Source organism: Pagrus major, chromosome 15 (genome assembly GCF_040436345.1).
Source record: "Pagrus major chromosome 15, Pma_NU_1.0".
In the NCBI taxonomy this organism is placed as follows: Eukaryota; Metazoa; Chordata; class Actinopteri; order Spariformes; family Sparidae; genus Pagrus; species Pagrus major.
In genome coordinates, this window is record NC_133229.1 from 15,813,685 (window position 1) to 15,841,663 (window position 27,979).

General features: G+C 41.4%; 1 protein-coding gene across 2 annotated transcripts; it reads right to left on the reverse strand.

Moving 5' to 3' along the window:
• Positions 1 to 17: 17 nt before the first annotated feature.
• Positions 18 to 27,970, reverse strand: marchf5 (membrane-associated ring finger (C3HC4) 5). 2 transcript variants are annotated; one of them, XM_073481310.1, is made up of 6 exons: positions 27,542 to 27,970; positions 16,143 to 16,345; positions 4,712 to 4,842; positions 4,258 to 4,441; positions 3,832 to 3,998; positions 18 to 2,329 (listed from the first exon to the last, which is right to left on the reverse strand). In XM_073481310.1, exons 1-6 carry the CDS (start codon positions 27,568 to 27,570, stop codon positions 2,213 to 2,215), a joined length of 831 nt encoding a protein of 276 aa, XP_073337411.1. In that variant the 5' UTR covers positions 27,571 to 27,970; the 3' UTR covers positions 18 to 2,212. The 2 variants fall into 2 exon arrangements, with proteins under 2 accessions (XP_073337411.1, XP_073337412.1); XM_073481311.1 differs by having other exon boundaries at positions 3,832 to 3,983; positions 27,542 to 27,665.
• Between the last annotated feature and the right edge of the window lie 9 nt (positions 27,971 to 27,979).

Below are 27,979 nucleotides of genomic sequence, written 5' to 3' on the forward strand. Positions count from 1 at the left end.
ACACGTGCACGTCAACGTTGGAAAAATACATTTATTCACAGAACCGATACCATAGAGCTCTAAAGTCAGACACGTCGTCTGTACAACACAGTTCAGACTCGAACGTCTCTTTTGGCAGAGTGGAGACTTTACAGTGGATGTGCAGGGGGAGGCTGTGGTTCGCAGGCTGCAGGAGGACATCCGTAAAGCAGGCACAGTTTATATGTGCGGGTTAAATATTCCACGTGGTCAGCTATGCCTCGTCACAGGAAGTCACACACTGATGTTTCTGAGCTCCTTCCAGAGGTGGAACACATCGACTTAGAGCTTACTTACTTATCTGACAACTGCCACATGAAAAAGTGAAATTCGTAATCACATCACGCTCCCAATGATTAAAAACAAGCTTATTTACTATTATGTAGAGCCCGACTGATAACTTTATTGGCTTATCACATATGTATTGCATTGGCGTATATGTTGCCAGATATGAAAACTCTTGTTTTAAGAGATTATGCAGAAAAAAAATGTTGGGATAGTTTGTGATTATTAAATTCCCGTCAACACAAGGTTGTTGTTTAACTGAAAATATTCTGCCTCCGTTACATATGTTTGTCATTTTTTATTTATAACTACATCTAAAGAATAACTGCAAAACAATGTGTGTATATCGGCCAATATGTTGATATTGGAATTTTTTCCCTTCCCAAAAAAGGTATCAGTTACAAAAATCAAGTATCGGTCGAGCTCTACCGTCTGTATGTTAAAGAGTCAGTTCACTAAAACGACAAAAAGCCCTATTTTCTTACTTAGTACTGTAGTAATGGCAATCTCAAAGCCTAGACAAACAAAACACTACTGTTCTACTGACAGCATTTAAATATACATTAAAAAAAACAGCAAGTTGCTGTGAAAGGTTTATTTTCTACTAAAGAAATGGTCCCAAATTACACAAGATTCTTATTCTAATGCAAATAAAAAAAACTATCTACACGCCTAGATACCACGAGTCGTAAATGAGGAAAATATGGTTCTTATCATTTTTGTTGAACTGACCCTTTCATTTTCCCAAGAGTCCTGCCAAAATGTAATCTAACTCCAGTGACTCATTTTCAATTATCAAGTCCAGGTTTCACTCTCATCTCCATGGTGATGACCTCAGAAGCACAGACTGACCTGAGCCACAGTTCACACTCAGACAAGTCAAATAAAAACCCAGACCGCATCAGTCCAGGCTGAAATGTTCAGTTCCACATCTCCCATTGAAAAGTGCTGCATCGAGCGTCGTTCAGGCGTCACCCGAAGCTTTCAAAAGCATCCATTTTATCCGTCACGGCGACAGGCTCGTCCTGCAGGAGCTCAACCAAACTTAGGGAGGGCTGCGGCGGCCGACGAAGCTTCGAAACACATCGAGTGAAAGCGTTTTGTAAAATGGAGATAAAGCTTCGGACACCTGATGTGAACACTGCCGAGGCATGTGAGCGAAAGAATTAAACACCAAAGTCGTTCAAATAACGCAGGGCTCTATAACAAAACTCTATATTAACATCCTAGCTGTGGTCAGTGTGTTAGGGAAGTTTTCTCCTAATTCCTCCTGGTTGTGATGTTGTAACGTACTGCATCATGATTCACATCTGTCAACACATTTTATTATTTATCATTAATACATTCCACTCACTGAACTTCATTCAATATCAACCCCCCAAACATTGGCAAAGGGGGCCTTTCAGATCTGCAAAATAAACATTATAAAACAATTATTATTTATTATTAATATTATTATAAAACTTTCTAATTACACATGCCCCGCATTTTCTTTTCCTTTAAAATACAGTAAGTTTACAATAAGTATTATTTATGTGATTGTAGAAGCACATCCACCCTACAGTCACACAGCTGGAGTTTCTTGGGAAAGAGACGTGGTGTGTGTTAATGTGTAACGGATAAGTGTGTCTTATCTGTTTTCACCTCACAAAAGCATCAAATTTAAAACAAAGTGTAGTGCCGGTGGTGGGGGATCCTTGCATGAATGTCAGCTCCAGGGAGGGGTGAGGGGGTGAGGCGTGTGGAGGAAGAGTGGGTGAGTAAAGGGGTGACGCTGATCCCGAGTCCGTTTCACCAGCGCTTCCTGCTCAGAGTCTGACGGTTCATTCCCTCCCTCCCCTCGCCCCTCCAGCAGAGGTGTGTGTGGTTCGTCCGGCCGGCCGGCTTCCCTCCGGACCGCCCGGCCTCCTCAGGCCTCCTCCTGCTCGGGGAAGTTGAGGATCCTGCGGTGGGCTTGCCTCAGGTACTGCTGCTGTTTGAAGTACACCTTAAACGCCCCCTTGATGGCCACAAAGGCGATACCTCCCTGTAGGGAAACAAACAGGGTGTGTTGAAAGAGGGCTTAAAGACACATTCAGCTCAAAACATCAAAGCTTCTCCCACTCAGGGCTTAAGAAGAATCTTCTTTCATTCCCACGCTGACTGTCACACGTATGACAGCAATTTACATCCCATAAACACATGCAGATAAACAGACAGAAGATCATCCGGTTGCTTCCTGTCCTGCTACGAGTAAGGAATATTCTACGACATTTACAGCACCTCATTGTCAAAATTGGCTCTGTGAGGTCAAAATTAACATTCAAGAGCAGTTTCAGTGTAAATGATGAAATGATACAGAGAGCCTGATTTCCTGATGCATGGGAGCAGCAATACAACCGAGAGAGAAATCTGGCTCTCCTGTAACAAACTTCAGATGCAGGCTGACTGCATATGGACATGATCTTTTTAAGATGATGAGTTCAAAGAAAGAAGTTCAACATTTTGTGAAAAATGCTCATTTGCTTTCTTGCCACGAGTTAGATGAGAAGATTTGTATGAAACTTAGAACAATATAGAGCTACAGCAAGTGGCTGGTTAGCTTAGCATGGCATAAAGATTGGACACAGCTAGCCTGGCGATGTCTCACTGCACCTCATTATGAGGTCATGTTATGTATCTCTAGTGTTTAATGTCTACATAAACTGAAGTAGTTTGTTAACATGTCACATTGTTTGTTTAATCCAAGGGTCCCCAAACTTTGTCCATTGGAGGGCGAAAAACTGACACTTAGTGGTTTTCATTCAGCTCCTCGTGCAGTTCACTAACAATTTAATCATGTGCAAATGTGGAATTTATAATTATGGATCCTACATATTTTAAAAGCATTTTACCTCACAAAAAAATATAACAGCATCAACAACGATTTCAGTAGTTTTTTCCCCCCAGAAACATCTGGTGGGCCAAATTGTATCTCGCTGACAGTCCTGTTTTTTGCATTCCTGTTTTAATCAGTATAACCGAAACCTTAAAGAACCTTTAATTTGCCCGTTAACGTTTCCTGTTGTCAAGTAAAACAGTCTTGTTATTTCAAATTTGGTGATTCATGTTTTCCTTTTCAACAAAGTAATAAATAACCGAGGTCTTTCTTCTTCCTTCCTTTAAAAGGTAAAACTTTGGCAGTCTGTCACTCAGAGCACAGTAGGCGAGGACACAGCGTTCGGAGGTATCAGTGCAGCCTGGATCACACGGGCCACTCTGGTTACCTCTCTGTCGTCAGCAGTGAGAGAGGAGATGGAGGTTTCTCTTAGCTACCAATGGCTCATATTTTGCACCATGCATATTGCATATTTTTAACAGTCGCTAAACTGGAATCATTTATTCACTAGCACTGTTGTTGTGTTCCCCTTGAATCACAAGGGACTAAACAAGGGGAGCCTGTAGAAAGTATTTAACTCACTTGAACACCTACAGAATCATTTAGATTAATGAATTAGTATACTGTGTTTTTCTGTTTTGGATGCATGAGCTGTTTGTGGTTGTACCCACCAGGATGGTCCTCTGCAGGTTGGAGTTGACGCTGCTGAACATGAGCTTCCCCACGATGGTGGCGATGGTGGGGAAGACCAGAGCGCCGCACAGGATCCGTGTGGCCGACACGTGGTCCGCCAGGGGGCTGGCCTCTGCTGGGATACGAGGAACTGGGCAGCCAATCCCTGCAGAGACGCAAAGAGAGCAGCAGGGAGCCAGATGAAACACACATGATTGTATTTGTACCTGAGAGCACAGCTGATCTAATAAGCAAAGAGAGCGTTTATTCATTTACCGTTTTCTCCAGCAGTGGAGGCTGCGCTCCAGCTGCAGTAACACACTACTGCTGAATACAGTCACAGCTCTAAAACACATCATCTCGTAATACTTGAATAAGGTCCAACACAAAGACAAATTAATATATTTGTGAGTGTGTGTCCTGACCTGGGAAGATGCTGTTGAGGATCTGCAGTTTGTTGGAGTACTTCCTCCACAGACGCAGGACATAGTCCTCCCAGCGGATCATCTTGCCGAGGATCAGCATGACAGGGATGGTGGGCAGGCCAATGAGCAGGAACAGAGGGTCGGCCCGCTCCATAACATCCAGGCCCTCCTTATGGCCCACCACCTGGAGAGCAGACGGGCCAGTCAGAATGGAAAACTACAGCAGAGGAGTCAAACTGGGTGACTTTCACTTACAAATGAGAAAGAGAATCAAAGAAAGGGGCAAAGCAGGAGCATGTGCACATTATTTGCAGTTATGTAAAGTGGAAGACGTCCAAACATAAATACATGTGTGACTTGTGGAACTGCTTTTTAGTGTCAAAGTCACAGTCCTGACTAGACAGAACAGACCTATGCTAAAGCAAAACCTCTCAGGAGGGATCACTGGTCATACCTGCATGACAGTGACAGCTCCATAGGTGACAGCTGTCCAATAGATGGAGCCCACCATAATGCCAGCAGCGGCGAAGGGTCCGGCTTTAGAGATGAGCCGGTCGGCCAGGTCCAGCACATAGACCACGGGACCTGGTGGAGGAGAACAACCGAGAGTGAGACAGACTTGTAGACCTGCAATATGTAGTAGAGCTGAAACAATTACTTGATTAATTGATTGAAAGAAAATAATTGCCAATTATTTTGATTATCGATGAATCGTATTTGTCATTTTTCAAGAAAAACAGTCAGACATTTGCTGGTTCCAGCTTATTAAATGTGAGGATTTACTGCTTTTCTACAATACAATATTATATTATTATTATTATATTATACAATATTACAATATTGCAGTATAAATCTAGATGGTCCTAGATTTATATAATTGGCAGCAGCTCTAACAGGTAGTAATCAGGTAATCTCAGGTGGTGTAAAAGTTTGTAATTTTACCGTATCAGACCATTTTTTTTTTAATTACAAAAGCAAATATTCAAACACATTTGTGTCATGGTGTCTCTAAACGTCATCTACATGAGAGTGAGGACTCTGAGTCTGATCATCCTGCTTTGAGAGACAACACTGAAGCCAAGTTTAGGTATTGTGGGGGACAACACAAGTCAATGAACACTGTACGAGTGTACAGCAGGGGTCATGAGACTCCTGCTGGTAAAACAACCAGTCGAACTAGAAAAGCATCCAACGTCAACACATATACTTTCATAACTATCTACAAAACAGAGGCGCCAGCCATCTTTGCTTGCTACTATTGTGTAAATGTTGGCAGGTGAAGAGATGCAGGAATTTAAGCAGCATTGTGACCTGTAAAAACAAAGCTTCCCTTTCTGCCTACAGGCTGAACAAACTGGGTTCAAAAGCAAAAGAAACTTAAGACACAAGGAAGCTCACTCTAAACAAACGTCATGTGTTCAGGCTGTCTTTTAGTGAAACGAGAAAAATGGCAGCAATGCAGTTATGTCAAAGTCGAAAGAAGGTGAAGCAGGTCAGGTATGGTGCACACCTTGTGCTGCGGGGTTATTGACAAACAGGGAGGAGCTTCTCAGGCAGGTTCAACCGAGATTAGAAAGAACTAAGCTTGATTCTCGACAGACATGTAATGAGGACTAATCTGAAGTCCAAACGTGCCTTCAGACCAGCTCCGTCCATGTCTGACATCAGGAGCAGGACCTAAAAATTCTCTGCTGCATCCTCCTCCCTGGCATTCCAGGCTGACTCCAGGGAAATCATGCAATATTTACAGGAAGGCAACCTGATTTCCTCACTCAGACAGACCCATCCACAGCCTATTAATAGCTCGCCCAGGAGTCAGTGGGAGGAGAGCGGGGTGGGGACGCGACCAGAGGGAACGAGCACACAGCACAGCACAGCACCAGACCGTGATGTGTTGCAGTGCAACCCAGTGAAAACTGCAAACAAGCACCTAAACAATTTGCTGGATGTATTACAGATAACTATTATTTTTGTATATCCATTTCTTTTGGATAACTATTTTATTATATTCTGTGTAGAAATATGTGTTGACAAATCCTTTAAAATACCATTTAATTCTTAGTAAAATTAAAGTTTGGTACTTATTTTATAATCACTAATAACTTTATTCGATTCTGACTTATTAAAACATTCACATTATATTCTGTACTAGGCAGCTCAGATAGTTGTTTAGTTGTTTTGACAGTCAATGACAATCAAGACTTGAAACTTTAAGATAAGATTGGCAGCACAGAGCAGCCTGAGTTTAAAGGCCCTGAAAGCATATTTTCCCAAACACCTTCTGACCGTACTGTAAACAGCGTTGTCCTACATACAGTTGACAATACATTATCTGACATAGTAGACGCAGTTTGGGGTATTTCACATCAAGTTTATGTCATTGACCATTCAGTAAGCTTTTTATCTACTGTTAATACACTTGTTAAGCTTTCTGTTCTTTGCATGGTACAGTCTATCGTACTGTTAATTCACTTCACATTTACCATTTATTATTGATTGTTATTTGAAGGTGTTTGCCAAAAAGTTAGAAAGATTTGAAGCCAGGTTGTCAGGAGGATATAACAGAAGTAAAAAAGTATTTACCACAATTCAAATACCGTCAGCAAAAACACAATCTGACAGTTAGTTTGGAGCAGTGAAAACTGGAGCTCGAAATTGCAATATGGCCCAGTGCAATGGCCTACAAGTTAATCATATCTGCAAACATAATATCTGTCACAATATCCAAAATATGATTTATTTATTTTGTACCATCTGGTGCAGCCCTTGTTAAAACCTTTTCATATTTGATGATGGATTATTGTACAGAGATGTGAAAACACTCTCACATATTTATAAAAGTTGTTCAAAGGTCATTTCAACAGGCTTTCTAACAAACACGTTCGTCTCTTGGGAAGGGTGACTTTTATAATCCCATTTTCAAAAACAGTGATTTTGACACATGTTTTGTCTGGTTGAGAAATAAAGCTGTGAAGTGGTATTCAAACACTGCTGAGTCACTGGTCATTGTGAAAGCAGGCCTTGGTTCAAGAACACTTTCCCCTCTAATGTGTCAGCAGCAGATTGATAAATATATTATCCTCGTCATTAACGTTACAGGGCTGCTGTACAGCCACTAAAAAACACATCGACCTTGCAGCACAGAAAGCTCCCATCACACTAAGTTAAGAATGACTGTGTTGTAGTTGTTACTGCTGGCAGAGCTGTCAAGCCATCTCCAAGTCATCAGATTTAATGCAAGCACCTGAGCAGATACATTTTCATGAGCTTGTACAGGAAACCGAAGCGGTGAGACCAAACGGTGACATTTCTAACTACAACACTGACATTAGCCGACACACCATGTGTAATAAAAGCAGCAGCTTTTAAAAATAATCCTGAGGCTCAGTGGTTATTTTGGGGTTATGGGTTTCTGCAGTTGGGACATAAGTCAGACTTTATTAAGCTGTTTGTACAGCCAGGCCACCGTGAGGCTGTTACCCATGAGCACTTGCCACAAGTTGTATACAATCCAGCCACTGTTAGCTGTACACCTATTTCTGCAGCTGAGTACATCCACTCTGTAAAGGCTTTGAGTTGAGAGCACAGTTCAGTGCAGCATTTTAAACAGCTCCTTCTTTTTAGACGGCGGTGCTCCTGGCCACTTGTTGAGGAAGGAACCCAAAGCAAGCAAGAAGCATTTGGCACTTTTAGAGCTACTTAACACGCGACGGAAATATCACACTTTTATTTCAAAAGTAGCTCGAAAAAAAGAAAGCCCTCTCTCGTCCTCTGCCAGCTTTTTGATGCTTTCCGGAGCTCCTTTTTACTGCACCTGTGTTTGCCGACTGGAGTGATCTCGCCGTGCTTGAGCGCATTATTAATATGGCATATTTTGATGACAGGGTTGGAATCTCTTCCGCTTTCTCCCTGCCTAAGCATTACGCCATCGTGGCCGTAGGGAACTGGGTCGCCCCTTAATGGCCGCTGGCAGGATGGAGAGCTGAGCAATTCATTTCATCCACTGGCAGCGGATTCCAAAATTAAGATAATTAAAAAGAAGGGAGGGGGGAAAGTGAAGGAGAGGGGGGAAAAGTGCAACTGCAATTCCTCAGTAGTGGGCACGCATGCTGGCACACGGTTCCACTTGGCTTGTTTACTCTCTCTAGGCAGAGAGTCAGTTAAGAAGGAGCTGCAAGGACACGACGTCCTCAGAGTTATATTGCCCGCCAAATTAGCATGATAGGCTGACTTTGGCTCTGCAGCAGGTGCTGGTGGGAATTGGGCCAGAACAAAATATACCCTACTCTTTGTGAGCTGCAGTGATGCTCGCTTCCTGTGCTGTAAAGTCAGTGAAAACAATCAAAACCTGGGTTAATAGAAAAGGTGATCTGTGGCTCCAGATCAAACCCCCATCTGAGCCGGTGACGGGCAGGGGTCCCACCCTGGGAGCCAAACATGAGTAATGCCTGTCAAGCTTCTAGAAATGAGCTGGCCTCTGCAGCAACCCTGAGAAAATAACCGCTGTGGCAACCTCCTAGCCGAGCTCCCTGTTACTACCTGTCCACAGCCATCACCCAAATTGAAAGCTGTCATCCCAGGGTTGTCACTAAGTTGTGAAATTGCCATTACTCTGACGGCTAATTAAAGCTGCTGCGAACGCCACAGCATGTGAAGCCAAGCCACTAAAATTATATTCAAACAGGAGGAATAAATCTGAGATTTTAAGTCAAACTAAACATGGAGCAACTGGCTGTCTGTATGACAAGCAAATCATAAAAAAGTTAGCATTCTGCCTATATCACTACAATAAAGACAAAAATAAGAAAGGAAAATTGCAGCAATGATGCAGCAAAACAGACATCGATGTGCTCCTCCTGCTCACTTTGAAGTGCACTCGTGCCCAGCGTATCCTGCAGCTAGAGACTGGAACTCCTCAGACGACATAAATAAAATCCCAGCCAAGAGGTGCAGAGATTTACTCTGTATTTATTAGTAGTATTCGTGTTATTTATCAAGCTTGAAATGAGATATAGTAAGACCTTCTAGTGCCCTACAGCCTGATTACAACTGAATGCAGGTGTGGGGGGGCTGTTTAAGATGTCTGGTTCAAACTTTATCATTTCTGGTTTAGGTTTCAGAACAAAACAGTCATGATCTGGTGAAACCCACATAATCTGGTAGTCTAAGTAACAATCCCAAATAATTTGCAAGTGCAGTTTGAACCAAGAATGACATAATGCGGGCCCAAGATGCAAAAATTAGTAAATCAGCATGCAACTTTTGCATGCGGTGCTCTGCTGGGAAGATAAATCCATCCTAGTCTTTATTATCTAGAAATGTCACCACCACAGACCTGCAGACATGTGACAAGTCAATTAGTCCAAGTCTAGAGCAAGTCCCCAAGTCATTTTTTCTTGGGCAGGTCAAGTCACAGGTTGTGTTAAGTCAATTCGAGTCCTTAGTTAAGGCAAGTCAAGTCACTTTTGCCTCACCCAAGAAACTTAAGTCTTACCTGCAGTATCTGATCTTTACAAAAGAGAAAAGTATTAGCACCTGTCAAATAAAGATATCATTGACCAATTTATTCAACCTGTTCGAAAAGTATAAAATTAATTGAATTAGTTTGAGATTCAGTGAGATAAATATAATGAAACAAATTATAAAAGCTTACTTAATTTCTTCTCAATCAAAAAATATTCCCTCTCCATCACTTTTAAAGAGTCATTTGAGTCATCATGTCTCATGTCAAGTCAAGTCACAAGTCTTTAAGTCAAGTCTCAACTGATTAATTTTGTCAAGTCAAGTTGCAAGTCATCAAAACAGTGACTTGAGTCAACTTGAGTCCACATCTCTGCAGACCTGAGGTCTAGTGACAAATGAATGTCGTGTTTCAGTCACAGGGAAACACTGCAGGACAGCTGTGATTTCATGGACTCATCAGCAGAGCGGCGGTATAACTCCATTCATCTCCGCTCTGCTCCGTCAGCCTTTGATGAGCAGCACCGTCGGCTCCTCCCGTGACCCAGTTTCACTCCCACTCCTCTGTGCCAGACACATCCAGCATCCCTGCTGCACGACTCCCTCGCCACCTCTGTCTGACACTGGCTATGGGATTAAGAAAACGACACTTTCCCCTGAGGATGACGAGCCTCTCAGGTAAAGTCAACAGGCTCGGTGCATACAACCAACCGTTAGTCCACACATCCTGTCCAGATACATTCAGCTGCTAAATTAACCTTCTCTGTTCTGAACATGGCTAGAAATGACTCGACTTCTGTGGTTCTGGGTTTAGCACTTAAATATCAATAAAAAGATTCACAAAACATCTTGAGGCTGAAACTCTTAAAAATAATGGGCAGATCAGCACTTACTTTGACATTTTACGTTTAAACCATTTAATACCTCTCAGTCAGACAAGTAAGAGGCAACCCAGAGGACTGAGACCACTTCCACCTGAGACCACAATCTCTCAGCTGATGTAGGTACTGTAATGCAGCTGACATCAGTGTTTTGGAAAAATCCAATAATTAACTGGAAAGGATGCTCTCAGCAGCATTATTTTATTTTAACTTTTATTTAAGCAGGACGAGTCCCATGAGATTAAAAATCTCGTCTCAAGGGAACCCTGGAATTTAGGAACTTTTAGCATAATTTCAGACAGTTCCTTGTGATAAGATACTCTGTGAATACATCCCATTTCCAAAGCTCTGCTATTTGCATATGATAAACATCCTGATTCCCAGAGGGACCATCTGAATCTAACTCAACACTTCTCTCATTTAAAAACGCAAAACTGACAAAACTTTCCTGACTTTTTAACAGCCAGTTAGATGTGCTGCTTCTGCCCACTCATCCTCACAATCTGTCATCTTAACTGAAGGGAAACCAAACAGAGTCACACACAGCTAAATCAAAGGTAACACAAGCCTCTGGTTGCTTATACAAAGTCCTCATTAAATGAATGGTGATTGTGGCAGAAGCCTGCTGTATCATTCTCTATGGGCGCCATCACTCAGCAGATCAGCCACAGCAAAGAGGAAGTTCCCTTTCAAAATAAACCACTGGCCCATCCATCATAGCGGTCTATTGCTGCTGGCCAAACCACTTGAGCATTTGAACACATGACAAAGAAACACAAACTTTGGAAAGGGCGTCAGGAGCTGATGAGTGTAAACACTTTACCTTGCAGGCCACAACTCCTCTCTGACTGTTATAAAAAAAGGACTTGGCCAAGAATAACTAACCACGAGGACATAATGATGAGGCACACTGAGAAAACACTGATGCAATGTGTCTAAATCATGACTTCAAAAGTTACTGTGTCAAACAGACTCAATTCATAATATGTCTCAAAGCCAGAGCATGTGAATGAGACTAACAATAGATAACATGTTTGTATATCCTCTTTAAAAAACTAGAAAACTGGAAACTAGAAAACTAGAACAACTGCCTCGTGGTTGTATACCTTTGCGCACCAGTCGAGTTGTAGCTCACATCACAGATTCATTTGATATATGTAGTGATGACTGAAGAAATGTAACAAAAGGTATTAAGTGTTGTTCCAAGCAAAAAAGTAATCACGATATTAACATATTTGATTCCGGTGATTACATTCCAGAGAGACACGCTGTCTTCACTTAGAGACTATTCTTACAGGGGAGTAAAGAGGACTGATAGAGCTAAGTATAGAAATAGAGAATTAAAACCTGTTTGATTCACTTTCTTCATCATTATTATTTGGTTCCTCAGAGTACAGAGGAGCGATACAGCGTTGTCACATTGTGCAACAACATTCATCTGAAGCTCAACATCAACACAACCAATGAGCTTGTGGAGGGCTACTGCAGTAGTTAAAAACAGTCATATTCCTGTATGTGTTCACGTGTTTGGCCAGTAAAGTCAATTCTGAAATGTCGATGCTTCACGCACGTTCAAACCGGCAGCGCAGAACATATAATCAATCACCACAGTTTGAAGGTGGGCACCCACGATTAGTGTCACCAATTCAATATCTGTCAAAATGTGAGATATGATCACAATCTCCCCTTCTGTTCCTGAGTTATGGCACTGAATAATGGCAAGAAGTGTTTCTGCAGAACTTTATGATGTCACAGGGAAGTTGACCTTTTGTATATAAAATGTCATCACTTCATCATCCATCCTGTTTGACATTTGTGTGAAATCTTGTCATAATTAGCATAGTAATTCTTGGGCTATGGTCAATAACGTGTTTTGTGAGGTCACAGTGACCTTTGACCACCATAATCTAATCACTTCATCCTTGAGTCCAAGTGGACGTTTGTGCCTAATTTGAAGAAACTCCCTCGAAGCATTCCTGAAATATCGGGTTCACAAGAATGAGATGGATAGACGGATGGACAACCCAAAACATAATACCTTTGGCCGAGGCTACGGCTGTTGCAGAGGCGTAAAAAAGTCAGACAAGTTCTCTTTGACTGAACAAGAATAGATTTGCATTCAGTTCAGCCTGAGATTGAATATTAACCTAGAAAACACTTGCTGTGAAATACCAAAACAACAGCAAAAGATAACTTTGTTCCCTGCTCTAGTAGGTCATCTTTGATTTCAGAACCATAATTTTGACAGAATTAATAAAACCACACAAGGAAAAGGTACATGAATATCCAGTGTATCCCTGACTGTGAATGATTTGTCCTAATATAGCCCGAAGAGCACCTCTCCTTTTACCATGTTGCTTGGCAACCAGTCAGTCATGGCCTCGCCTCAATTTCACTGATTCACTGCACGTTTGTGCTTCCCTCTTTGCTGAACAGTGATGAATTTGTAACTAATGGACTTATTCTTCAGCAGTGACACAAACACTGAGCGCGCGTTTACACCACTAATCCAATGACACTAAATATTAACTTATTTCTGTGATGTAAATTGAAGTTGCGAGTTCAACATTTATTCAAGTGACGAAACTCTTGATTATAGTGAACAATCAGACGCATGCACTATTTCATATATATCCCAGATGATAGAAAATACAAGCAAGCTGTGAAATAGTCCTTAATACTTTAAATAAGCTGCACAAGTTGTCTTTTTCAGACATTTAGACATGTCATAGTAAGAAAAGCACAGGTGTTACTAATAACATTAAAGACGGCTCTGCTCTATTCAAATGTCTGACACTGAGCCAGCACGCACAACAGCAGGACTCGGACACTGAAGCCATCATTAACTTTATTATTTACACCTGTGCCTCTTCTACTGTGACATGTCAAAATGTCATCTGTGAAAATAACACTGATTTTCCTCATCTGTGTAATGTAGGCTTCACACCTGAAAGCACGCACAGCAAAATGAGCAATAAGTATAAATGAATTAGTATAATTTTGTGTTATTACAGCGAACTGACCTTAAAATGGCCGATCTTCATCTCTTTAAGTCTGTATCTGAGACGCGTATTTAGTGCACATGTAAAGCTCGGGTCTGACAGCTACTGCTGCCTCCTAATCAACTATCTATTCATCTATTCACCCGATTTGAATTTCTCCTTTCTGTTAGGCTCTAAATTAATTCTGTAGAAGATCTGATCATTTATCGTGACAGCGATAAACACAGAAAATCTCCACTCAAATGGTACACTCTTAGTTTTGGAACATTTCTTTACGACCTTGCTGGAAACTCTTCAACTGCCCCATATTAGTGAGATATTTTTTGCCTCAAGGCAGGTTTTTTTTTATTTGTGAGCCAACAAATGTGATAATTGAATGACTTATTAATTATCACTTAACACGTTTAATCAATTAAATGTGTTATCAGGGACTGTTGGACTTTTTCCTGCATGTAACGGTTGATGCAGCACTAATTGCCTGCTAGCCAATTAACACAACCTTAAATACAAAAAGCAAAGGGCCTGACAGACACATTCACAAATATCCAGCAACGAGCCAAGTGCCAATGACTAGCTCTCAGAGTGAGATACAGACATACACAGGGTTATTTACTGAGCAAGAGGAGGAGGAAATGTGTAAAGAAGCTGACCCGAACCTTCTTCTTATAGCACCAAATTGAGTGACAGCACAGCCTTGGTCACTATAAATATACATGAACCTGTTTACCAGGCAAGCCAGGCCTCCTGCAGACTAACATTGTCTTAGGGCCAGCTACTGTCTCAAATTGCAACTTCTCTCTAGAGGTTGAAATACCAGTGGCCCAGAGGCTGATGGGTAACCCAGTGACAACTGTGCACTATGAGCCTTATGTGTGTCCAGGTTTTCACATTTGGCTGTAAAACTTCATCAAAAAGGGCCTCATCTACTCTACAGATGAACCTAGAATATTCTTCAGTTGATAAAAAATTCTGCTGCAACGAACAGCATGAAGTCAGTCGCTGTCTCAGAGAGATATGAATGGATCTGAGACAGAGAAACTAAATGTGAGGAGGTTCTGGCCAAATAAGCATGGTCTCTGTTCATTAGATGAGTCATAACTGGTGTTTGGGAACAACTGAAGCCCTCGTCACTCTGACGTGTCAGGATAATTGAGGCAGCCGCTTTTCTAAACTGCTGCTGGTCAATCAGCCAGGAGCTGGGCTGTGTAACAAGTGAGCACCCTTCTGTTCCCCGTCACACTGAAAGGAAATATTTACCCAGATCACCGCAGAACCTATGCTGGCTCCGGAGTAAACAAACATCCACTCAGGCAAGACAAACTGAATTGCTCTCAGAGCTTTGGGTACAGTTACAGGCAGCAGCTATTAGGTGCACCTTCAAAGAAGAGCTTCAGCAGTCAATGTACATGAAGACCTACTCTATAAGGCTGCTTTAATGTTGACATCCGGTGGAAAATGACAGTTGGCATTACAACAAGTCAAAATCAGAATTACGAGTTGGAAACTTTTTGACAGGTTCTCAATCTATCTTAGTGCTCTATAGCATAGACAGCAGACAGGCAATCTTTTTCATTTTCGTCCCTGTTTGGACATGCGTCATGCACATAAAAAGGTGCTTTACCAATTTAGCATTCCTATAACATTGTCAGAGTCACAACGGACAGTTCAAACAAAAAAATCACCATGCCTCAAGATCAGAGAGATGCTATGACGTGTGTTGAAGTTCTGGATGCTTATTTGTTAAAAGTTTTCCATCTATCCATGTCAAGCGGCACTCAGACATTGTTTAGTTGGCACTGGGTTTTGAAAGAGAGACTGAAGAAAAAGATATTTTATAAAGTAACCACTGTTACATTGTCAGTAGCTTCCTGTCAGTACATGATCCTCCTTGCAAGCTGTCTAATCGGTACTGCGCATGTGCAACTTTCAACAGCGCTGAGAAAGAATTTAGATGTTTCACTCCTGAGCAACTTTTGTTGTCAACTCCCAGAAAAACAATCTGTATAATTCTGAACAAATAAAATAAACAAACTGACCCTAAAAAGGACAGCACAATTTCATATTGATTTATTCTGTTTATATTTGGCGGACCCTGCAACCTTTCTAGCTTCAAACAGTGTTCTGGGGACCTTATTTTCCTAAATAATTTGTAAATATTAAAATGCAGTTCAATTTCTTCACTAAAACGACATTGTGCCCCTTTAAATGTGTAAAAAATCCATTAACCTCAAAATCTGTATTAAAAAAATAAATTCCATCTCTGAAAATATCTGACCCTGCTTTCACCAAATTCCTCTATTATGAATAAGACTGAAGCAGGAGAATTTTAATCTTAACTCATGAAGCTGACTAAAGCGTTGTGCAGCCACACTTGACCTTGGAAACTAAGTTTTCTGCAGGCACAGAAACCTTGCTCTGAAACTTGAGTACCTTTAAGCCATGCTTACTAATCAGTAGCAAAGCATTTTGACCCTAACAGAAAACACAAAGCCTCTTCATGGTTGTCTTGCCCTAGTTTTATCCTTTGAGAAATGCAACCCACCCAGCTTGGGAAAGACGATGAGGTATTCTGCATTGCATTGTGGGCAGGCGACACGCGCCGTGCTGTTGCCCCGCTGCTTCTCGTCCACCCAGCGCTGCAGGCAGGCCTGGTGAACCCACTTGGTGGAGCCGCGGCAGCGACACGGACGCACCCACTCTGCCGTGCGGTCGTCCTCGTCTGTGGCGAAGCACACCCAGCAGCTCCTACAAACAAACACACACACGCCCATAGGTTGGATGAAGACAATGAAACACATTCACACACCCTGATAAGTGGAAAAAGGTTGGATATTTCTAAATGGATCTCATTTCCCCATTGTGTTAGAGCTGATGAAAACTGATCTAATTTGATTTCAGAAAAGACACAAAGCGATTAGATAGAGCTTCTGCACTTCTAAATCAAAGCAGTGTGATAAATACCTTTGGCTTGAGTAAAAACAACTCAAGCAGAGCTCCTGCCCACTGGCACAACATACAGGCAAAAGCAAGCAAGGGAGCCAGCCAGAAAAAAATACTGGCTTCAACACATGTGACCATAGATTCAGTGTTAGAAGCATTAAGAGGCCAGCTCGTGGATTCAGTTCAACAACCTCTTTCTCATCACTAATGTCGTGTTTCTTTAATACAATGCTGTATTTCAGCTATACGGGCCTTGTCAGGTATTTATCAATGTTTTTGTATGAATATTTGTTGTGCTTGTTTAACAGTGAGGCACATGTGTGTGAGCATCTGGTTGTGTGTGGTAGACTGGATGCGAGGGTGCAAGAGAACAAGCAAGATGAATGTAATCTTTCTTGTCCCCTTGAATGAAAAGCAGGCAGTCAATGACACAAAGTCACTTCAAATGACTCAAAGGCTTCAGCTGGCCTAGCTAGAACACACACGGACACACACACACACACGGACACAGCATCACTCTGAGCCAGGGACTCGAAAATCAGCCAAGATCAATACATAAACCCTATAGGCAAACAAAGTGTTATATGCTGACTGCTTGTCAAGCATATCTGAGAGCACAGCAGGAACTGTCAATGCACACCCTCATACTCATACGAGCAGACCCTTCATCCTGTTATCTGGATACAGGGCAAAGAATTTCCGGGGGATTATATTTCCGATCACATCACAATGACAGATATTATTAGGATTCAAAATCAATACTTTTTTGACCAATATATCCAAAAGAGGGCCAACATTTACCTTACTTCTGCATCATTTCTCTTGCTACATTTGACCACTTGCTTTGCATCTAGTTTGAGCCTCATTCTTCTGACATTGCCTTTAGGATTAACCACGCTACTACTCAAACCTAAATTTACTGGGGCATCCCCGTGTGAGTGAGCACAATGTTCTGATAAACCACAGCTTGGATATGCAGCGGGGCTTGGTTGCAGACAATATGAGGAGACAGTCTCCCTTGTGTGTGACATCCAGACAAATACCTTGTACTGGCCTCAAGCCAAACCATATTTTAACATCCCCCTTCTGCCTACAAGTATCCCAACACATCCTCCTTCCTCTCTTACCGCATTATATTCTCCCACACATACAGTGAACATCTTGAGTAAAATGTCCACCTCCACCTCAAACTTATGCCTCCTTACTGAAGTAAGTAAAGGAGCCATTAGTATTTTTGGCTTGTCTTCCAATTAATTGGACTCCTGTGAAGAAAACACCCCCAGTCCTCCTCCACTTCATGTCAGTCCAACATCTGGGAGGTAATTTGATCCAAGTTCCCTGACCTTACCCCAGTACATCTCCGACTGTGACATTATATTGCTTTTCCATAATTAATCAGCAGCATGCGACTGGTTAGAAGGGTCACCACCCCTGTGTCTCACTGCATGAGGCTCATTTCAAGAATCTAGACCAGTGACATTCTTATTTTAGCTGCTATGTACCAATGAAAATAGTCATAGGTTAGACCTTAATAATTGATTTAAGAAAATCTGCAACAGCAGGCCATGACTACATCAGCTAAGCTCCCAATCTGTGACTCTGGAGTTCTTTTGGCTCCAGTAAAAATGAGGAATAAAAGCAGTTATTGTCCACCAGTGTGATAAATTGTTAAAATTAAGAAAGATAACAAAACAAAATCCAAAATGTCAAGATTTTACTTTAAGCCACAGTCCTATTCAATTCAGCCTTAGGCTAGCTTGTTGCTAGGAGATCCTCTGGTTCAGAAGCTGGCTGCTGCCCTCGACCCATTTACAGCCTGACTATCCGTGTGTGACATTTATGTTCTCATTTTCATAATTACACTGAACCTTGAACAGTTGGCATTTCACTGGATGAATGAAACAATGATTAGTACACACACACACACACACACACACACACACACACACACACACACACACACACACACACACACACACACACACACACACACACACACACACACACACACACACACACACACGGCATCAATTCAATGACGAGAGAAAAACTTTAATAGAGATGTTTGTTTTTTTTCTCTCAGGTAGTGATTATGTACATTTTGGGTATGATTTGCATGAGGACATTTGTGATAATAGATCTGGATCCAGTAAACAACATTCATACATCATCACCTCCACCATTACACAGATGAAAATTAATTCTTGAACAGGTTTATCTGTTTTAGAAATACATTTAAACTTATGACAATACTGCGAGTGGTTGGTTTAAAAATGGGCCCAGTGCAGGATGAGAGGTACCACTCAGGGAAGTATCTCTTCTCTGAAAGGGTTTAGACAACCACCTGCCTGTGCCCGACCTGATGAGATGTATCTAGAGTTTACAGTTTCATTTCCCGTCTTTAACAGCAGGTATGCCAGGAATGGAGGAACCCTGCTGCCTTGTTACTCTCACTAGGAAGAAGGAGACGTTTCTTACCGCATAAGGAATATTAGATATACCCGACTGTGGTATGAATTACAGCTCTAATTGCTAAACTTTTTCTCCAGAATGCAGAAATTTCATTGACCCTTAAAAGCATTTGTAAGGGTGGAAAATGTCTGCTGGGTTTACTGACAATCATTATGCAAAGAAAGTACAATAAATATACGTCATCATTTCCCAGAACCATTCACTGTCTGTGACTGAAAATATTCTCAGTGTGTTTCACATTATTCCGGTATATTAGAGGATCAATCATCTTTTTCACTCACGTTTGGTTTGCCTTGAAATCTGTATGGACTGTGAGGACTATGCAAACATGTTTGGATGTCTGTGATACCACTGCTCTATGCTATTAGGCATTTCATTTCAATGCAACAGAGTGATCATGACATGACTGTGGATAAATAGAAGGTAAAATTCTAAGCCGAAGATAGCAATATTCAATTTAAAATAACAATTTGACAAACAGCCAATACCAATGTTTTTTTATCGTCGTTTATTTTTTAATTTATTTTCAAAACTGAATTGTTTTAAAGTAATTTAATTCTTCATTACACTATCTTTGAAAGGGCAGAAATTCAATAATCCCACTTTATGAAACAACCTTAAATAATCTTTTTTGGAATAGTAAACGCTCCAAAAGCCTTTGTTAGCCTGCTATACAGCTACCTACACAGTGATAAAAAAAAATGTCAGTACTAACATAGCCTTACAAGCTGATGACAGGGATGTCAGGAGCTAGTACCTCATGATTGTGCCAGCTCAAAATGAATGTGACACAATAGATAAACATCTGCAACAGCCATCAGTGAATGTCATCCTATTTGTTGATAGGCCGGTAGCAGATACCAATGTTCGGCTGATAAAATAGTCCATCTCTAGTAAATAAAAAGGCAAACATCCCCCCAAACATTCTCTTTAAAAAAAAGTCACCAAAATGCTATTTGGAGAAAGAGGATGGTGAGGTTTCTAGTTACTTCATAGCAAACTGTTATTGGTGAACACCTCAGGCAGCACTTCCATGCTGCCTTTATTCAGCAGTTGACTCAGCGATTTCTCTTAGTACAGTACACCATGTATATTTCAACCTTGCTGCTCCCACATTTAATAATGGATGTCAAATCTGGGGCCTTCTGTCATCGTCACACTGAGGTCTAGGTGTGCTCTGTTACTGGGGCGTACAGGGGGCTCAACTGTGAAAGACTATGGATGACCAACTTGGATTATTTGCTCGGGTTGCTGCCTGCCTGCGATGGCTAATTTTCCAATACTCCCCTGGGGCTGAATAAAACATGACGATGCAGGAGAGGAGCCTTAGGGTCGAGGCGCTCAGGTGACATGGCCAGCTGAAGGGCCACGAGGGGCGCATGTGGTATAATCGGAGAGTGACGGAAACCTCAATTCACACTTCTGTCTAATGTCCTTATAGAGCCCACTTCTGACAGGTATGTGAGCCTGCACCATAGCCAATGCTTCTTGAAACACCATTGAATGTATTATCACATTTGCATGCACTGCAACGCTAGGAAAGGTAAGACGCGAGCATGCATCTTGTGGCCATTTCCAATGTTCTGCACTGGTGGACTTTATACCCCCAAAAACAGTCCAGAGACTGAAAGTGAGGCAGTTATAAAACACAAGGATGAGGAGATGAGTCGAGCAGTGGACAGATGTCTCCACAAGAGCAGGACAGTGGAGAACAAAACCCGGCACTCCCTTAGATCCACTGGCTCTTATTCCTGTAACCCAGCCCCACAGCATGACAGGACCCAATACAACAGCGTCGAAATGCTATCCTCTATGAGAAACCTTAATCTCCGGCTCGCTGTCGCCTCAACCTGGTTTAACAGAACACTCCGGCAGATAAACCTGCACTGCAGATGTACAAAATGGTCTCCTGCTTAAAAAGAATTCCTATGCAATTTTACATGAAAACTGGCTTGTCACCCCATGAATTATAAACAATAGACACTACAAAAGTGTTTACTACTTTGAACTCTGATTTAATTGACCCATCATATATTTTTGATATATTTATATCACACAAGCCCATTATGCTGACAGATGCTACCACACCTGTCACATCCCCCGTCACTGCTTAACAAGATCTGAAAGGTTTCCATTAAATTGTCCTTCAGGAACATGAGATCTGATGATGGGCGGCTTGCCTGAACTATTCTGAAGTTAGGTGACCTGCTGTCTCCACCACTTATTTACAGGCTAAACAGGCAAATTCGAGTGGAGCTTTGCTGTTTCCACAATGAGCTTTAATCCACCTAATTCTAACGGACTGCTTTGAAACTTCAAGGGCAGGCAAACGGCAGTGTGTGTATTATCCTTTTCATTCCACCGGTTATTCTGAAAAACCTTCGAGCTGCCAGGATCAAAAGAATGTGCAGCGATGAAGGACTGCAGATCCTTCTAGCCAAGCTAGGCCAACATCAGCTGAGGACGTCAATTTTGACAAGCTAAGAAGTAGCAAAGAACAATATCATGAAGTCACACGAACACAGGGGAGGGGCGTCTGATGGTGGGCTCTGAAGGAATACAGAATGACAGTGTGATTGACACTGTGTACAAAGATGAGTGCAACAACGTAGCTACTTTCTCATCGTCTCACAAGTCAGGCTCCCGTTCTTTAAGAAGCACATAAGCCACCCCACAAAGGCTCCTTTCACTTGGCAGTGGTCACGTGACGGTGGGAAAGCTTGAGGTTCCTCAGCACAAAGGCAGGGCACAGGAGCACCGGATTCGAGCCCACAAAGATCTTAAAGGAAGGTTAGGGTCTAGGAGGGCTTCTCCATGTCTGACTGCATCGACTCAATCACAAACTAGTCTTGTCCATGTCAGTTAAACAACAACTTGGGCTGTTTGCCACCCTGGAACAGAATAGTATCCAACTACTCAGAGTCTAAGATTAGTACCTTTCATGAGCCTTTGGCAGATAGACTGGTGAGCGTCAGCTGACACACTGACACTGAAAAGATCTGATGCTTGGGTATTTTCCACACGAGGTGGACAAAATAACAGGGTGGCCTTACAATATTGTGCAATCTTTTAGAGCAACATAAACTTCAGCTTCTGCAATTACTAGATTTGAGTCAACACCTTGTTGACATTGTCAACAAAACCATTTTAGTCTTGTAGTTAATGCATGTATATTTCACTGTAGTGGATAATAGTTTGTGACAAAAATAACAGAAACTGACCAGTGAACATGATTCATTGAGTTGTGTTTCTGTTGTTCAGTTCGAGACACTGTGACCTTTGTATTATATTAACACGTGCACAGGAGTCCAGCAAAAGGCATTTGCTTTTGCTTTGATTGGCTCATGACTTTGACTGGCCAACATCCAATGTGAAGAAGACTTCGGCCAGCAGAGGATTACAAACTATTAATCTAGAATCTTCCTTTTTATGGAAGTCTCAAGAGTCACATTCCACGTTCACATGTTTGTAATAAATAATGTGGTAATTTTATTGCGCTGTCTGTCAATGTTCCCAGTATTCAAAGATACAAAGGGTGAAACAGCACTGAAAAAGGTTTGAGACACCTTAAGCCTGCTAGCTACACCACCTAGATTAAGACATGTCAATTGGCATTACCTTTCACTTGAGTTAATGCCATGCTAGTTTAGGTTACAAAGCCAAAACAGGTCAGCTGCTGACCAGCTATTGATTTCTGTTAAGAATATGTCCACAAGCTAGTGTATGAGAAAATGTTGGGAAGTTTACCCAGCTGTTTTCCTATGACAGAGCTTACAGATACTGAACAATTAAAAATACAAGTATTATTAACTCCAATAACTTGATGATATTTCAGCCATGACTTTTGGTGCATTCAGACTCCTATGTATTCCAAATTAGGGATGGTCTTTGAGAAAAATAAATATTAGTTATATGTAGGGCTGCACAATATGGTTAAAAAAGTGATACTGCGATTATTTTGACAGATATTGCGAGATAATTAATGATTAATATGGATGATTACATTTTACATCACAATTTTCATTGTCATTGAAAAAACAGTAAGATCATGACGTGGCATTTCTCCTGGTCTCTGCCAAACAAATATGTTTCATTACATCTGGAGAACAAGCTTTGTAGGCCAGAGCATCTCTGCAGCACTACAACATTTTATTAAAACACTGTTTTGTGACACATTTTACCTATATTAAATAACTGCAGTTTGGAAATTGCACTTAGTCATATTGTGATTTTGAGTATTTTGCAATTAATTGTGAGGCCCTAGTTATATGGCTATGATAAAGCAGATAACTGCGTTTCATCTTACTGTGCTACAACAACAGACAGTGTAGAATAAAGCACAGTGAAAACTATGTTAAATAAAGACATAAATTAGACCTATGATAGATGAATTTGCAAAAAATGTGTACCACCTGTTGTCAGAATCAGGACTAAATAATATTAGTGTCATAACTGTTTTTCTACTTAATCTGCATTGTGTTCTTACAAAAGAAGGCTTTCCTCGATCAAACTATGATTATTTTTAAGTTTTATATTATACAGGAAAATGAATGTTATTTCCACAGGAATGAAGAGAGCCTGGTGGAACAGACACCACCCTATACAAAAATTACACCAAATCAGGGTCAATCATTACAGGCCCTTATACATACACACAACATCCAGCACCTATTCATTGAACTGGCCACTTAAAGAGCAACAGGGTCAGGATCTGGACAACAAACGCAGACAAGAAAAGAGTAAAACAAGGAGGTTGTGTGAGAGCCAATAAAAAGGTCAGGCTGGATTGAAATGTGTCCCCCACATCTATTTGTGAAACACTGCATTGCAGGGGCAGCTGGCTGCTTGTGGCAGGCCCAGATAAGAGCCTGTGGAGCCTTATGTTTGTCAGTGATAGAGACTGGGTACACAACTGTCTAGAAGCGAGGGGACATGACATACATCTTCTTGCTATCGGCTCCTCAAACACTGTCAGGGTTATTGCCTCTGCCACACACCCGCAGCACGCAGCTGAAGCACATTTCACAAAGCTCACATGCCCTTCCTTTCTTTCTGCTACTGTACCATGTGCTTGGGAAATGGTTTCAAAGTCCAAAGTTCAATAATTACAGAAAGTGCTGCGTCAAATGCCTTTTAGTATGCACTGCATAAGCTATCAAATGCCAGGGACTATTTTGAGGGGGAACAGCATTACGATGTGCTCGGACACTGTTGCAGCATCTGTTGACCACCACTCACACAGAAAAGGGAAAATTCTGGCCACACATGTAGGATAATGACAGCTGGAGCGCAGCCAACATGTCTGACTTAAACCAAACATACATACACAAAATGTATCATTACATTCAGAATAAAGCTGGGTAGACATTAAGCTGATCAGTTGAGAGAAATGTTTGAGATTTATCTACATTGAGTTAAAAACTGGATTCCCTGCTCACTTGGTGAAAGACACTTAGATCTTATTACATCTAATCTAATTCTACAGTGCTTGTGTGTCCAAGTCTGCACTTTAATTTTGGGTAGAGTGAGAGTAGTATGTCAAAACACTAAACCTATTATGAATCACCTGCCAGTTCAATAATAATGATTATTTCACTGAATTCATCCCATGGATGTTTTTTGGGAAGCAAGATGATAACACTAGTTTGTACACCATGACCAGCATTTTCTACAATGATAGTTTATTCCAGGTATTCTAATATGGAAAATACACTGATAGCAGAAACAGACATGACATCAACTTAATTTATTTAAACACCAGCTCCCATGAAACTCGGGTTTCAAAACAGCAGATCACACAACTAGTGTTGCTGAAATGTCTTTTCTGCTGATGTCAGGACAGGACAAGCAAAAAAAAATATCTGCAATATATGCATCTGTTTATAAAGTGTGTTTTGTCCTCTCTTCATATAGGGGGCTATGACAGAAAAGGCCACATCTGACTTACCAAGTCTCCCTTTTTTCTTTAGTTTCATCATCAAATTAAAACTGACAAAGGCTGAAAAAACTCTGATCACACTGTAAAACAAAGCAGTGCTGATGAAATATGAACCACGATCCTGTTCACTGTCTATTTCTCACCTTACATGTTTTCTGAGGCATATTTTTAGTGTACTGTTAAGCTGTAGCCAAATAGTTACTTGTTTCAAAACAGACTCCAAGCCCAAATAAAGCCCTGCCCAACTCGCAGCACATCAACCATCAGCGTGAGTGTTTACTGGTTCGATGCAGTGCAGTGCATTCCAGTTGTTGTAGGTTTTCTATCTTTTGGGCAAAAGGGTCTGATTTTCTGGTCATATAGCACAATTTTTGTGTCTTTTTGTGTCTTTCTACTGGATCATCAGCCCACTTTTACGCCGGGGCCATCTTTCCAGTGATTAAATGCTTCTTTGTGCTCCTGAGGTCAGCTAACCTTTGTCTTCACAACTTTCAGTACAACTATTTTTAATGAAAGCAAAAAACCTAATTGGTTGTTGTTGTATTTCAAGGGTTAGAGTCTTAGACCCCAATCACACAGAGACTCGTCACTACAGGCGCAGGGCAAAACAGTGTGGGGCAACGGGGCCATCATATCATATGTGATTAATGGAAAAAGCAGTGACACTCCATGCCTTGCACTGAAAAGTTGAAAATATTTCAACTTCTAAAAACAGCTAGAAAAAATATCGGCACAGTGCACGAGAGGAGTGTATGCCAGGCATGCTGCACCATTGGAAAGCAATTGTTTTGCTGGCAATGCATTTCTAATGACGCATCTCGGTGTGATCAGCCACTTAAATCACACTTTGTCATTATGACATGCCTGTGGATCACCATTTCTTTGTAAGGCCACACGGAAAAGCCGCATCACCAACTGAAAACAACACTGGAAATGTTTATGGCAGAAACTGATGTTCTAGCCGACACAACCCAGGAAGCCATACACAGGCAGAATAACAATGTTCTGAAGGTGAATTCAACTTGTTGCCTGGAGAGGTTGGCTGCTGGCTATCACAAATAATAAAAAAAGAGCATCCTTTTGGACATGGATTTGTGGCTGCAGTGTCTGGATTTCATGTCTAGTGTGATCGCCAAAGTGATGAGATACAGCTCTGAGCAAGGTTCAGGGCCATGCGCTGCTCCAAGTGACACGTAGAGTTGCTGACTTTGTGCCTTGACATCCCTGATGAAAAGTACTGAGGGTAGGATTGTATGTGTTTATAGCTCAAAATAATTCTCCACCTGTCATGATGTATCGCTCCTCCATGTGACCATTAAACTGGGTGCCGCAGTCTGCCGAGTAAAACTTGTTTTGTCAGACATTTCAATGTCAGAAGCCATGTTTGAACTTCTTGTGTCAGCTGGAAAACTTGCCACTGCAACACTTCCCTGAGGCTTCAAAAAGAATTCACCAATTTGTGTACACAGGCACTGGACAGCTAGGACAGTTTGGCAGCGTGACATAATGCTACATGTAAATGTGTTCATATAAAATGTCTAACTACACAAAAGGGTTGCCATTTCACCCAATGGCAGCTTTGCTTTGTTGCTATCTGGATGTGGTTTCTCTTCATTGCTTCCAACTATATGTGCTTGCTGCTTGTAAAACTCCATAAATTCAGAAATTCTCATGATGCTTCAAGTTTTTTTTGTTATTGTTTTTTTTTACTTAAATCAGGTTTGCGGTGTTGAAGTTTCCAACGCTGAGTATGCCACTTGAAAAACTGTCGGTGCACAATTTGCATTTTGCTGCTTTGCTGTATCCTGGTTCAGTGTAACATATATCCACGTTCTTAGTTAGTGACAGATATGACTTGTACTTCTTCTCCCATACAACCTTTCCTAAAGATCTCCACCAGTCAGCCTTTGTTCCCAATGTATGCTCAGCATGATTTCCTCTTTTGCAAATCTCAGTGGTGACACAAGCTTTTTCCACGTGGACAATTCATATTATCAAGTTACTTAAGAGTTACATAAGTTGTGGCTATTTTATGCACAAGTGCCTGTTGATATAGTAAATATCCAGATAAATGAAAACAAACTTGTCATGAAAATGGCCTTCAGTGTCCCATGTAACAGAAGATAAGAGGTTTATTCATTCAGTGCCATAATGATTGTTAACTGTGAACGTGACGATTGCAGAAATCTTTGCCAAATGATTTGAGGAAAGTGGCAGCTGACACTATGACCTCTAGTTTATGTCCGGGTCAGGAGGTCAGCGTTATAGAACTACATATATAATGTTCAAAGAGATATGCAGGTATGATGACATAATGCAGTAATCATGTTATAACGGTAGTAAGTTAGCGGTCGTGGAGGACGCCCTGTATCAACACTGCTTATATACACTCACTCTCTAACGTTAATTGTTTCTAATTATTCAGTTTTAAGTCAGAGGTCGGTAAGAAACCATAAATACACATTAAAGTTGATAAGTTTCTGAATATTTTGACAACAACTGAGTTAACTGCTCTCCATTTGTCCACCGTGCTGATTTTACGTAAAGCTACGTAGCACCCATTAGCATGTTAGCCGTAAACTTGAACTCACCTGTCCAAATTCTGCTGCTGTTCCGCCATTATCGTGGAGAAGCAAATAAATACTCAAATGCTGTCTTGCTGATGGAGCAGATTAACTCCGTTACGGATAAAACATTAAAATGGCACGCCTGTTTAGTTGCTGCAGCTGAGGTTGGCTTTGAATCACTTGCTCGCTTGCTAGCTGAGGAGCTGACGCTAACTAGCTACATAGGCCTTTGTGTTGATACGCGCGTCAGCTGCAGACGAGCCAGTTCTGAGGCGTACAACTATTCCTCCGCGGTCATGGCAGTCTGAATAGCATTCATCTGCGCCCGGTGCACTATTTCAACTAAAAATCCTCTTTATATCGGCTACGGCCTCGTTTGTCACTAATATTATCGCATTGGCGTGACCGCTTGACTCCATCGACTAGCCGTCTCTGAGGTAACGCCAAATAGCACGGCTGTGC